At 51.5% G+C, this 13,167-nt stretch overlaps 1 protein-coding gene across 12 annotated transcripts in view; it reads left to right on the forward strand.

The window, feature by feature from the left end:
• Positions 1–13,167, forward strand: part of hspg2 (heparan sulfate proteoglycan 2) — a 647,132-nt gene that overhangs the window by 367,367 nt on the left and 266,598 nt on the right. For 10 of the 12 annotated variants that reach the window (XM_085966756.1, XM_085966759.1, XM_085966758.1 and 7 more), the window contains 4 exons: positions 2,192–2,386; positions 4,984–5,022; positions 10,117–10,218; positions 11,720–12,022. In XM_085966756.1, the coding sequence (XP_085822882.1) occupies positions 2,192–2,386; positions 4,984–5,022; positions 10,117–10,218; positions 11,720–12,022 (639 nt within the window). The remainder of the gene's footprint in view (positions 1–2,191; positions 2,387–4,983; positions 5,023–10,116; positions 10,219–11,719; positions 12,023–13,167) is intronic. The other 2 variants (XM_085966767.1, XM_085966768.1) reach the window with 1 other exon arrangement.

Raw genomic sequence — 13,167 nt, forward strand, 5'->3', positions numbered from 1 at the left:
TAACATTCGTGCCACAGAAGTGCCAGGCAATGACTATCTCTAACAAGCGAGAGTCTAACCACCGCCCCTTGACATTCAATGGCATTACCATCACCAAAACCCCCATTATCAACATCCTGGGGATCACCATTGACCAGAAACTTAACTGGACCAGCCACACAAATACTGTGGATACAAGAGCAGGTCAGAGGCTGGGTATTCTGCGGCGAGTGTCTCACCACCTGACTCCCCAAAGCCTTTCCACCATCTATAAGGCACAAGTCAGGAGTGTGATGGAATACTCTCCACTTGCCTGGATGAGTGCAGCTCCAACAACACTCAAGACACCATCCAGGACAAAGCAGCCCACTTGATTGGCACCCCATCTACCACCTTAAACATTCACTCCCTCCACCACCGGCGCACCGTGGCTGCAGTGTGTACCATCTACAAGATGCACTGCAGCAACTCGCCAAGGCTTCTTTGGCAGCACCTCCCAAACTCGCGACCTCTTCCACCTAGAAGGTCAAGGGCAGCAGACGCATGGGAACACCACCACCTCCGAGTTCCCCTCCAAGTCACACACCATCCTGACTTGGAAATGTATTGCTCTTTCTTCATTGTCGCTAGGTCAAAATCCTGGAACTCCCTCCCTAACAGCACTGTGGGAGTACCTTCACCACACGGACTGCAGTGGTTCAAGAAGGCGGCTCACCACCACCTTCTCGAGGGCAATTAGGGATGGGCAATAAATGCTGGCCTTGCCAGCAACGCCCACATCCCATAAACGAATAAAAAAAATAAAAATAATACTGGTCCTGGACTAGTTCAAAGGACAAGTTTAAAACACTAGTTAGGCCTCAGCTAGAGTACTGCGTGCAGTCCTGGTCACCACATTACAGGAAAGATGTGATTGCACTAGAGAGGGTACAGAGGAGATTTACAAGGATGTTGCTGGGAGTAGAGAATCTTAGCTATGAGGAAAGACTGGATAGGCTGCGTCTGTTTTCCTTGGAACAGAGGAGGCTGAGGGGAGACCTTATTGAGGTGTATAAAATTATGAGTTGCCTAGATAAAGTGGATAGAAAGGACCTATTTTCCTTAGCAAAAGGGGTCAAAAACCAGGGGGCACAGATTTAAAGTAATTGGTGGAAGGTTTAGAGGGGATTTGAGGGGAAATTTCTTCACCCAGAGGGTTGTGGGGGTCTGGAACTCACTGCCTGAAAGGGCGGTAGAGGCAGAAACTCTAACCACATTTAAAAAGTACTTGGATGTGCACTTGGGATGCTGTAACCTGCAGGGCTACGGACCAAGAGCTGGGAAGTGGGATTAGGCTGGATAGCTCTTTGTTGGCTAGCGTAGACACGATGGGCCGAAATGGCCTCCTTCCGTGCTGTAACTTTCTGCGATTCTATCTATGATTCTATGAACGCTGTAACGGTACAGATGGCAGTTCAGTGCATCACGTTTGGTGGAGCCTGGACTCCAGTGCGTGACTTCATGCCATGCCAGGGTGGAATTGTACTTGGTCTAATTGCACAGGTCTGTCAGCCCATCACACCCCAGAGGTGACGAATGAATTAGCACGCACCCTCAGTCGAGGCAGGCACAGGCACGTTGGTGGATCCTCCCACTGAGGATGATGGATCTAGTTGATGATAATTGGTGCAATCTGGAGAAGAATGTTATTGCCATGTTCAGAAAGAGAACCATTTTGCTGCAGGGTCGCAGGCAGTGAGATGGCAGCTCGCAGTGACTTGTCAAATGGTGTGTTTCCCCGATGGGCATTCCTCAGATTCTGGCACAGGGACAGACATTTCTGGATGTGTGTAACCGCCTTCTTGTACGAACTCTGTCTTTTCTGATCGTATGTATTGCACGATCCCTGTGAGGCTATCAGAGTCTTAGAGACATTGCGCAGTGATTTTCCCCCTCACCCCCAGCCCCATCCACTTCACAATTTGGATACGAACCTATTCATTTATCTGTGAAAAGTAAATTAAATTAGAAGACTAGAGAAGACCATTTTGAAGGTACACGGAGCTAAACGTTGCTTTACTTAGAAAGAATAATTCTGTTGCAAGTAATTTTTTGGTAATACTTGAATATCGTGGTTATTGTGCAGACTGACTGGTACCAGAAGGCCTTTAGGATCAGGTATCATTTTGTAAGCTATGATACAAATGAACTTTCATTCTGTTCATTTCTGTAGGTGGCGAGTCCATTCGTTCCGCCGAGCAACTTCCAAAACTTTTCGCTGGTGAATCGTCAGCGCACTACACGCATCACCTCGGGATTCACCGTGACGGTGAGAGAGAGGCAGCCACAGCTCTCGTTCGACCGGTTTGGGCAGTACACCCAGGAGTCCTACTACTGGCAGCTTCCAGAGGCATTTCAGGGAGACAAGGTACAGCTCCAGACCTACACAACCTTAAATCCTTTGGACACGAGAGCGTTACAGGTTTAGGAATGCTGTGGTATGACCCAAGGCCTTGGCCGGTACCTGAGGCAATGTCCCCCACTCGAATGGTGCTCATGATCGAAATCATTGAACAAAACCTCTAAGTTGCATTTATTTAGGGTTGAATTTCCTGCCACTCTCCTACCACAGTAATACCAAGCCTTTGGAGGTTGCTAATTGTATGAGTTGTGACATTTCGCAGTGATGCCAGACTGAGCGAGCAGGATGTGGTGTGATCGCAGTGCAGTGAGAACCCAGCGTGAATTTACTGGGGGAGGTCCCGCCGGCCTTAACGGCACAACCTCATTAACATCTTGTAGCTCCGCCTTCTGCCCGACAGCCGGCTGAATGGACAGCTTGGCCAACGGGCAGGAGGCGGCAGCTGGGGACCCTCGGGGTGGGAGCGGTCAGCAATCGGGAGGGGGTGGAGGCTGGCGATCGGGGCTGTGGGGGGAGGCTGGCGATCGGGGCTGTGGGGGGAGGCTGGCGATCGGGGCTGTGGGGGGAGGCTGGCAATCGGGGTGGAGGCTGACGATCGGGGCTGTGGGTGGAGGCTGGCGATCGGGGCTGTGGGTGGAGGCTGGCGATCGGGGCTGTGGGGGGAGGCTGGCGATCGGGGCTGTGGGTGGAGGCTGGCGATCGGGGTGGAGGCTGGCGATCGGGGCTGTGGGTGGAGGCTGGCGATCGGGGCTGTGGGGGGAGGCTGGCGATCGGGGCTGTGGGTGGAGGCTGGCGATCGGGGTGGAGGCTGGCGATCGGGGCTGTGGGGGGAGGCTGGCGATCGGGGCTGTGGGGGGAGGCTGGCGATCGGGGCTGTGGGGGGAGGCTGGCGATCGGGGCTGTGGGGGGAGGCTGGCGATCGGGGCTGTGGGGGGAGGCTGGCGATCGGGGTGGAGGCTGACGATCGGGGCTGTGGGTGGAGGCTGGCGATCGGGGCTGTGGGTGGAGGCTGGCGATCGGGGCTGTGGGGGGAGGCTGGCGATCGGGGCTGTGGGTGGAGGCTGGCGATCGGGGTGGAGGCTGGCGATCGGGGCTGTGGGTGGAGGCTGGCGATCGGGGCTGTGGGTGGAGGCTGGCGATCGGGGCTGTGGGTGGAGGCTGGCGATCGGGGCTGTGGGTGGAGGCTGGCGATCGAGGCTGTGGGTGGAGGCTGGCGGCTTCCTCGAGGAGCCGGGATGAGGGGTGAGCACTCCTGCTCCTCCTGGCCCTCGAGGAGAGCCGGAAAAGGTCTGTGGAGCTGACAGCTCCCGCCTCTCTGCCGAATTTCTCGAGCCCCGGGCAACCCACGCAGCAGCAGTGAATTTTAAATGGAGCTCCTAACTGCGCCCAATTTAAATATGTTAATAAGCGTCACTCAGACGCCCCACTATCCACTGCTGTATAAATGGCAGCCAGCTGGGTTCGTGTTCCACGCAGTAACCTCCCCTCCCGCCCCGGCCTGTGGGGAGTTGATATCGAGCCTATTGCTACAATGTTCACAGTGGAACCATTGGCGTATATGTCTATATGTTGGAACCTGATGCACATGATAAGTCTCGTGAGTTCCCAGTTTTGTTACATGATAGCGGTGAATAGCACTGGCTGATTCCATCCAAGTTGTGTAGCTGAATCAAATGCACCTGTGCAATAGGACATCTGTTCATGTGCTCCGATAAATTCCTGGTGTAATGTGTAGTTCTACAGTCCCATTATATTCACAGCATTAGTTCGGGGATTAACCTTCCCCCACAGAAATTCTGACAGAAGGCGACAATCTGAAACTTACACTTGAATTCAGAGACGCACTGAAAACTTTGATCCACTTTCAATCAAAAAATGCCAAGTTCCCAAGGGTTGAGATTAAATTCCACCGGCGATAAATTCATTTTCTTTCCTCTGCAAAATGGTTCTGACGGGAACCTTCCTTCAGATGTCCTGCACAGATGTTTGTACACCTGGAACTGGCAGTGTGTGTTCGTGACTGAAGGTTAATCTGGGGCTACGGGGATAGGGTGGGATATGTGTCGGTGCAGGCTCGATGGGCTGAAATGGCCTCTATCTGTACTGTGAGGTTTCTGTGATTCTGTGAAATATACGTGGAATGAACATTATACGAGTCTTGCACATGAATATGGCAAAGATGATACTGTTCTTTCAAAGCAGGGTAGTTGGTGCCTGCAGGCTGTGTCTCCTGATGAATGTGTTGTTTTGGGTGAGGCTGGTATTCTAAACCCATGGCAACTGCGGCAAAATTTTGAGCGAAGACCTTAGTCAGATAAAATTAGAAGGCATAGAATTGGCCTCGTAATAAATTCTCTCAGCAAAGTAAATTAAAATAATGTGTGGTCTGTGCCTGAACACGTTGATCTTAGTCACAATCCATCGCCTTTTCAGCCACACCTGTGAGATTCCAAGATTTTCTTTGGTTTAGTTTTAAAGGAGCGCTTATGCAGTCAAGGTAGACTACTGCACTTTGTTCTATTATCTTCGACCCTCCTCTCTAACATACAGTTCGCTGCCCTGTGCCTGTTTACCTCTCACTGTTATTTATTCCCTTTCTTCAGAGGGAGCAATTCTTTGCCCGTATTAGACGTGAACACAAGGTAGAGTGTGCGATGGGCCTGCTGTGATGCCCTCTCCGTGATTTGGCCACTGTGTTTGTCTGCTTGAGTTTGGCTTTGCACTGTTGGCTTCAGTAATAAAACGTGCCTTGTTTTGCGAAGTTATTGAAGTGAAATTGTACCTCGAGATTAAACGCTGGATGCTACGGCACATAGTCCTAGAATGCGATCGCGCAATTGTGGTCTCCACCATGTTACGGTGGCCAGGCGCTGAGCAAAGGCCTGGTGTTGTCCCCGGGCGACTCGCCAGTGCTTCCTGCAGCAGCCGGGCTATGAGAGTGGGTTGTCTGCCTGTCCTCTCCGTCAAAGGGAGACCAGGAAAGAAGACTGAAAAATAAATGAAGGAAAGAGAGTTACACCATTAAAAAAACACACTGCAATGAAAAGTTTATATTTTCTCTAAAGAGAAAGTTCAGATTTTCACAACCAGAACAAGAAATGGATAAGGGCCATAGAGTATAGTTTGATGTTTGTTGTTGTCAAGGCTGGAAACGGGGGCAAGGGGGACCTTTTGATGTATCACCCCCAATGTTCGGTAACTATTGATGAACCCGGAACTGCCACCAGGTGAACTCCTCACGACCTCAGCTCAATCGATTTAGATTGTTTTCAATTCCCATTTTGTGACACTGAAATAAATATTAAGAAAACCCTTTGCCAGCATTTACCTTGTGGTTCCTTTCACTCACCTACTCTTTTTTAAGCTGTTTTCTCAGCTTCCTATTTTAACTATACTCTCTTCCACCTCCTCCAATCCTCTTCTGTTATTTAGTTTGAGATGAAATGTTGTAACGGCTCCCGGCTCCCGCTGCGCATTGACCTCCCGGCTCCCGCTGCGCATTGACCTCCCGGCTCCCGCTGCGCATTGACCTCCCGGCTCCCGCTGCGCATTGACCTCCCGGCTCCCGCTGCGCATTGACCTCCCGGCTCCCGCTGCGCATTGACCTCCCGGCTCCCGCTGCGCATTGACCTCCCGGCTCCCGCTGCGCATTGACCTCCCGGCTCCCGCTGCGCATTGACCTCCCGGCTCCCGCTGCGCATTGACCTCCCGGCTCCCGCTGCGCATTGACCTCCCGGCTCCCGCTGCGCATTGACCTCCCGGCTCCCTCTGCGCATTGACCTCCCGGCTCCCTCTGCGCATTGACCTCCCGGCTCCCGCTGCGCATTGACCTCCCGGCTCCCGCTGCGCATTGACCTCCCGGCTCCCGCTGCGCATTGACCTCCCGGCTCCCGCTGCGCATTGACCTCCCGGCTCCCGCTGCGCATTGACCTCCCGGCTCCCGCTGCGCATTGACCTCCCGGCTCCCTCTGCGCATTGACCTCCCGGCTCCCGCTGCGCATTGGCCTCCCGGCTCCCTCTGCGCATTGACCTCCCGGCTCCCTCTGCGCATTGACCTCCCGGCTCCCTCTGCGCATTGACCTCCCGGCTCCCGCTGCGCATTGACCTCCCGGCTCCCTCTGCGCATTGACCTCCCGGCTCCCGCTGCGCATTGACCTCCCGGCTCCCGCTGCGCATTGGCCTCCCGGCTCCCTCTGCGCATTGACCTCCCGGCTCCCTCTGCGCATTGACCTCCCGGCTCCCGCTGCGCATTGACCTCCCGGCTCCCGCTGCGCATTGACCTCCCGGCTCCCGCTGCGCATTGACCTCCCGGCTCCCTCTGCGCATTGACCTCCCGGCTCCCGCTGCGCATTGACCTCCCGGCTCCCGCTGCGCATTGACCTCCCGGCTCCCGCTGCGCATTGACCTCCCGGCTCCCTCTGCGCATTGACCTCCCGGCTCCCTCTGCGCATTGACCTCCCGGCTCCCTCTGCGCATTGACCTCCCGGCTCCCTCTGCGCATTGACCTCCCGGCTCCCTCTGCGCATTGACCTCCCGGCTCCCGCTGCGCATTGACCTCCCGGCTCCCGCTGCGCATTGACCTCCCGGCTCCCGCTGCGCATTGACCTCCCGGCTCCCGCTGCGCATTGACCTCCCGGCTCCCGTTGCGCATTGACCTCCCGGCTCCCGCTGCGCATTGACCTCCCGGCTCCCGCTGCGCATTGACCTCCCGGCTCCCTCTGCGCATTGACCTCCCGGCTCCCTCTGCGCATTGACCTCCCGGCTCCCTCTGCGCATTGACCTCCCGGCTCCCGCTGCGCATTGACCTCCCGGCTCCCTCTGCGCATTGGCCTCCCGGCTCCCGCTGCGCATTGACCTCCCGGCTCCCGCTGCGCATTGGCCTCCCGGCTCCCGCTGCGCATTGACCTCCCGGCTCCCGCTGCGCATTGACCTCCCGGCTCCCGCTGCGCATTGACCTCCCGGCTCCCGCTGCGCATTGACCTCCCGGCTCCCGCTGCGCATTGACCTCCCGGCTCCCTTGTAGCTCAAAGCAGCTCACCGGCCAATCAGAAGCTTAGATTCAAAAAAGATTGATGTGGGAGCGACCAGACCAACATTTGTCTTGAAATTCACATACAAACCGGAAGATGTTGCCCTCCTCGCCCAGGGCCCCGGCGAGAGATCCACCTACAGTTCTTAGATGAGTTCTAAGCAACTTTTACACTTTGTTCTGATGTCTGTGAACAGGGTCCCGGTGTCTTGGCCAATATTTTATCCCTCAACCAACATCATTCAACAACAGCAACAACTTGCATTTATGTAGCGCTTCTAACATAGTAAAATGTCCCACGGTGCTTCATAGGAGTGTTATCAAACAAAATTTGACACCAAGCCACATAAGGCGCTATTGAGACCTGCTTGGTCAAAGAGGTAGGTTTAAGAAGCATCTTAACAGAGGAGAGAGGGTAGAAAGAAGAGGAAAGAGGCGGAGGAGAGGTGGAGAGAGGGTTGAGAGGCGGCGAGAGGGTTGAGAGGCGGCGAGAGGGTTGAGAGGCGGAACAGAGGGTTGAGAGGTGGAGGAGAGGTGGCGAGAGGGTTGAGAGGCGGAACAGAGGTTTGAGAGGCGGAGGAGAGGCGGCGAGAGGGTTGAGAGGCAGAGAGAGGGTAGAGAGGCGGCGAGAGGGTAGAGAGGCGGGGAGAGGGAGGGAATTCCAGAGCTTGGGACTGAAGGCACGGCCACCAGTGGTGGGGCGAAGGAAATTGGGAGTGCAGAGAGAAGGGTCGGAGGACTGGAGGAGGATACAGAGGTAGGGAGGAGCGAGGCCATGGAGGGATTTGAACACAAGGATGAGAATTTTAAATTTGAGGCGTTGCTGGACTAGGAGGCGATGTAGGTCAGCGAGCACAGGGGTGACGGAAGAGCGGGACTTGGTGCGAGTTAAGATACACGGCAGTGTTTTAGATGAGTTCGAGTTTACAGAGGATGGAAGATGGGAAGCCGGCCAGGAGAGCGTTGGTCTCAAGTCTAGACAAAGGCATGGACGGAGACGGGCGATGTTACGGAGTTGGAAGTATGGAGTATTGATGATGGAGAGGATCATGGGGTCAGAAGTTCAGCCAAGGGTCAAATAGGATGGCAAGGTTGCGAATGGTGTGGTTCAGCCTCAGATAGTGGCTGGGGAGAGGGATGGAATCTGTATCTAGGGAATGGAGTTTGCGGTGGGACCCGAATGCAGTTGCTTCGGTCTTCCCAAAATTTAATTGGAGGAAATTTCTGCTCATCTAATGCTGGATGTCGGACAAGCAGCGTGACCAATCCGAGGCAGTGAGTGTGGTGGTGGTGGTGAGGTGGAGCTAGTCCACCTCACATTGCTGTTTGTGGGAGCTCACTTGGAGTACATTGGCTGCCGCGTTTCCCACACTAACACTGCTTCAGAAATACATCATTGGCTGGGAAGTATTTTGGGACGTCCTGAGAATGTGACAGGCGCTCTATAAATGCAAGTTATTTCCTTTCTTTCTTTGATATTCCCGCAACTTTGCTGCTCGTGTCTTTCTCAGTGTACAGGTCACAGGGGTGGGGAGGTACTGCCGAAGTAACCCCGGTGAATTGCTGCAGAGCCGTCTATTTTTTTCATTTATTTTCTTCCTTTCCCTGCCGCAGATATTACTTTTCAAACCCCCGCGGGCCCCTCCCCCCACGCGCCCCTCCCCCCGCGGGCCCCTCCCCCACGAGCCCCTCCCTCAATATCCATTTCCTATTACAGATTTGCAAATTGTGTTTTTAAGTTGCTCTTTCCTCCTTCCCCTCCCTCAAGCCCGCTGTATTAAAAGAACTGAATGTCAGTCATTCACTGTAAAGACCAGAAAATCTTCCTCTGCTAAATTTACGCTGTAAATAGGCTTCATGCCGTTTACCAGCCAGTCGCGTGCATCGTGTTTCTTTATGGCTGAACATTAACGGGAAATCGGCACAAGTTTGCTGCCACTGGCATAAAATCTGGAACTGGCTCCCCCTAAAGGCTGTGGATTCTGGGGGCTAATTGAAACTTTCAGGGCTGAGATCGATAGATATTTGTTGGGTAAGGTTATCGGGAATGGGTGCAAAGGCGGGAAAATGGGTTTGAGGTACAGATCAGCCATGATCCAATTGATGGAACAGGCTCGAGGGGCTGAATGGCCGTCTCCTGTTCCTATGCATGAGTTGTGACTGGTTTACAATGTCCCACTCGGAGGTGGGAAGATTGATTCGAAGCCAAAATCAGAGTAAGTTAATTTTAGCTTAAGTGGAAACTGTCAGCTGCTGTGCAAACGGGATAATCCTGAATGGTCAGGGATTTTTGATTGATATTTGTAAAGGTAGCGATAATTCTGTTTGTCTTTGCTGTTATATAACTGTCATGAATGGGAAAACTATTAGTTTTTACTTGGATCTACAGATCAACTGAAATATATAAGAGCAGTTGTCTGATGTTTCTATTAACATTCAGCATGTGTTGATCGTGTTTGCTGGCTGACAGATCATGTTAAATTATAGCCGCTGTATTGTTGACCTGGAACGCTTTGATCTACTCATCCTGGCTGACCACAGCAAGATGATCAGGCCGAATTCTCTGAATCTGCCGGGGTTTGCGTACCTTGCAGTTTCTTGTATGCACATGTTTGTGGTGGTGTTGGATTGACTCCGCGGAGCACCTCGCTGGGCGGCAGGATGATTTTGTAGGTGCTAAAGTAACATGCAAAATTGCATTCATTAGAAAGACCCATCTTTGACTGAGGACCAACTGAGGAAGGATGCGGCCATCTGGGAACTCTTGGGCTCAACGTCATCTCTTCTTAGGGCTAAACGATCCTCCAAGGTAGCAGTGAGACTGCATGGCACAGTGTGGAGCATGAATCTGATTGACTGGGTAGTGCAAGCAATTTGTACAGTAGATTTAACCTCGTCCAATCCATCAATCTAGTACACAAGATTATTTCAGTTATTGTAAGAACTGCATTTTCATAATTCTTTCTTTTACCTCACCGCAAAAACAGTATAATAAAAGCAATATATACTAGATCGTGTCCAATTCACTGTATAGCGTGTGTTGGCCAGCTGTGCTGTAAATGGAGCACGGGAATGACGAGCTAAGCTGTTGATGAGGGCCTAATATTAATGTCTGTAGAGATTGGAGACCAGTGTGTGTCATACATGTAGCTTCGGTCTTGGTACAAGTGGTGTTCAGCTGCCATATAATGTACATGCCATTACATGCACCGCTTCTACATGAAGTGAACTGTCTTAGCTTCCGACACCAATTATTCAAACAACTTCCCCAAGAGCTTGAGTAACCAGGTGTTGTAGAATCACACAGCACAGAAGGAGGCCGTTCGGCCCACCGTGCCTGTGCCAGCTCTCTCTGAAAGAGCTCTCCAATGAGTGCCGCTCCCCTGCTCTTTCCCAATAACCCTGCAAATTTCTCCTTTTTAATTATGTCTAATTCCCTTTTGAAAGTTACTATTGAATCTGCTTCAACACCCTTTCAGGTAGTGTATTCCAGATCACAACAACTCGCTGAGCTTAAAAAATATTCTCCATCACCCCCCAGTTCATTTGCCAATTATCTGAAATCTGTGTCCTCTGGTTACTGACCATCCTGCCAGTGGAAACCGTTTCTCCCTGTCTACTCTATCAAAATCCCTCCTAATTTTGAACACCTCTATTAAACCTCCCCGTAACCTTCTCTGCTATAAGGAGAACAATCACAGCTTCTCCAGTCTTTAAATATGACTGAAGTCCCTCACCCCTGGGACCAATCTGGTTGTTGGCTGTGGTGCTGGTGAATGGCGATGATCTGCTGCCTTTATCTACCAGCATCCTTTAAGCAAAGGTCGAGCCAAAACCTAACTGGACCCAAAGCATCACAATTATCCTTCACGGTTGGATCTCAAAATGAAGCAGGGAAAGGGTATATTAGCGCACCAGTAACCCTCTTAATTGTTTCTACAGCATGGTTTGGTCGTCTTGAGTGGTATTTTTGGTCTTAACACGATGATTAACATTTGGAATAATTTGGACATTTAACCCTGGGTAACAATCCTTCAAAGGAAAGCAGTGAAAGCTGGATACGATTATGGGATACACTGATGTGGATAAATAAATTCATGAAACTAACTATAGAGGAAGCACTTCAAAAGCAGAAGAAAATTTACAGAACTTTTTTGAAAACAAACTGCACGATTAATCTTCATTGCCTGTGTTGTGATTTCATTTGATGTTTAATATTTAGTACATTAGTGATGTGGTAAGCTCGTGGCTGGATTGCAGTGGTGACGCTTTTTAATGTAGAGATGACTTGTTCCTTCACTTCCTTGTAGTCTGTGCCTGATCTGGAAGAACAGAAGCGTGTAGATGACGAGATATGGGCAATTATAACTGGCTTTACTGCTGAGCAGTTGCGCGGACCACACAATGCCACCTCATCCGGTGGTAGGAATCTGCCCCAGCCATCCTATCCATTGTCTCGACTGGCCTCAGCAGGTCCTGCTGGACCTCCTGCTCCCTCTGCCTCTCGCAATACATCATCTCATTCCATACCCTCCTCTTCCTCTTCAAGAACCACTACTTCCCGTTCTTCTCGCCCCTCATCTCTGCTTTCTCATCCCGGCCACCACACAAAGGTATGGAAATCTCGCTTCAGTGGGAAATGTAATCATCCATTTCAGGCAAATCCTTGCATTTATGGGATTAGTAAAAAGCCAAGTAACAGTTTTTGCATTGGGTAAAATGCCCAAAACTGTAATTAAAACCTGTGCATCAGGCCGGTTTCCAAGCTATCATCGTGTGATGTTTTGTGTCGAGCATACTGTCGATGAGGGCTATCACAAGTGGCAAGTAGTTGAGGGTCAACTGTGATATTAGCAAGTCGGGGATTGTAAAGATCGGATTTCACATGGTCTAGTGGCAAAGTGTGCTGATGGCTTATACAGTGCCCCAAAGTGTGTGTTTGTGATATTGCGTCAATTTATCAACCTCCGTGGGGTCACCAGGAGAAGATAGAAACGGATTGGAGATGCTTCCCACCGAGAGGGGAAGTGAGAAGATGCAGAACTGGGATAGTTTTACACAAAGGCCAAAGATCAGTTCAAGGGTGGCATGGGTAGATGCTCAAAAACTGGCCAACGGTTCTCCTGCCCTCTGTCAGGGAATAAGAACCTCAAGAGAAAGCACACGCTTAAAACTGAGGCCGATGGGGAAGCAAGATGTAATGTTCCCTGTTGTTAGATATCCACTCTTGAGCCTGCCCAAAGGGAGGGGTTTGATTCATATTAAAGTTGCAGTACGCTGAATCTATCAGCAGTTCCCCTCCTCCCACAAAATCTTATTTAATTATTGAGCAATACAAATTTGATACACATGCAGGTCATCGCCGATACAGAATATGTGCTGCTTTGCACGTGGCATGGTATTTCCACATTGAGGATCCTGTGCAGCTCTTCACACTTTGGTAGAGCTTCCTATTGACAGGGCCAGGATAATAATTTACCAAGGGTGCTCTGGCCTCAGGTGAGAGAGGAAGAGGTCGGGCGCTCTAATTTCCCATTGAGTTGTGGTGACACCCTTGTGAAGGGGCGAGCATGATTCAGTGGTCAGCAGCTGAGGCTTGGCGTGGATGGCATTGGGTTTGTATGAAGGTGTCTGATGTCTCCTGGTGTTTTTCTAGTTCTCCTGAGAGCAGAGAAGGTTAAGGGGGAGATTTAATAGAGATGTTCAAAATTATGAAGGGTTTTGATCGAGTAAATAAGGAGAAACTGTTTCCAGTGGC

The sequence above is a fragment of the Somniosus microcephalus genome, chromosome 25, assembly GCF_052327205.1.
Source record: "Somniosus microcephalus isolate GS21.2 chromosome 25, FLI_Smic_1.0, whole genome shotgun sequence".
NCBI classification, from domain to species: Eukaryota; Metazoa; Chordata; class Chondrichthyes; order Squaliformes; family Somniosidae; genus Somniosus; species Somniosus microcephalus.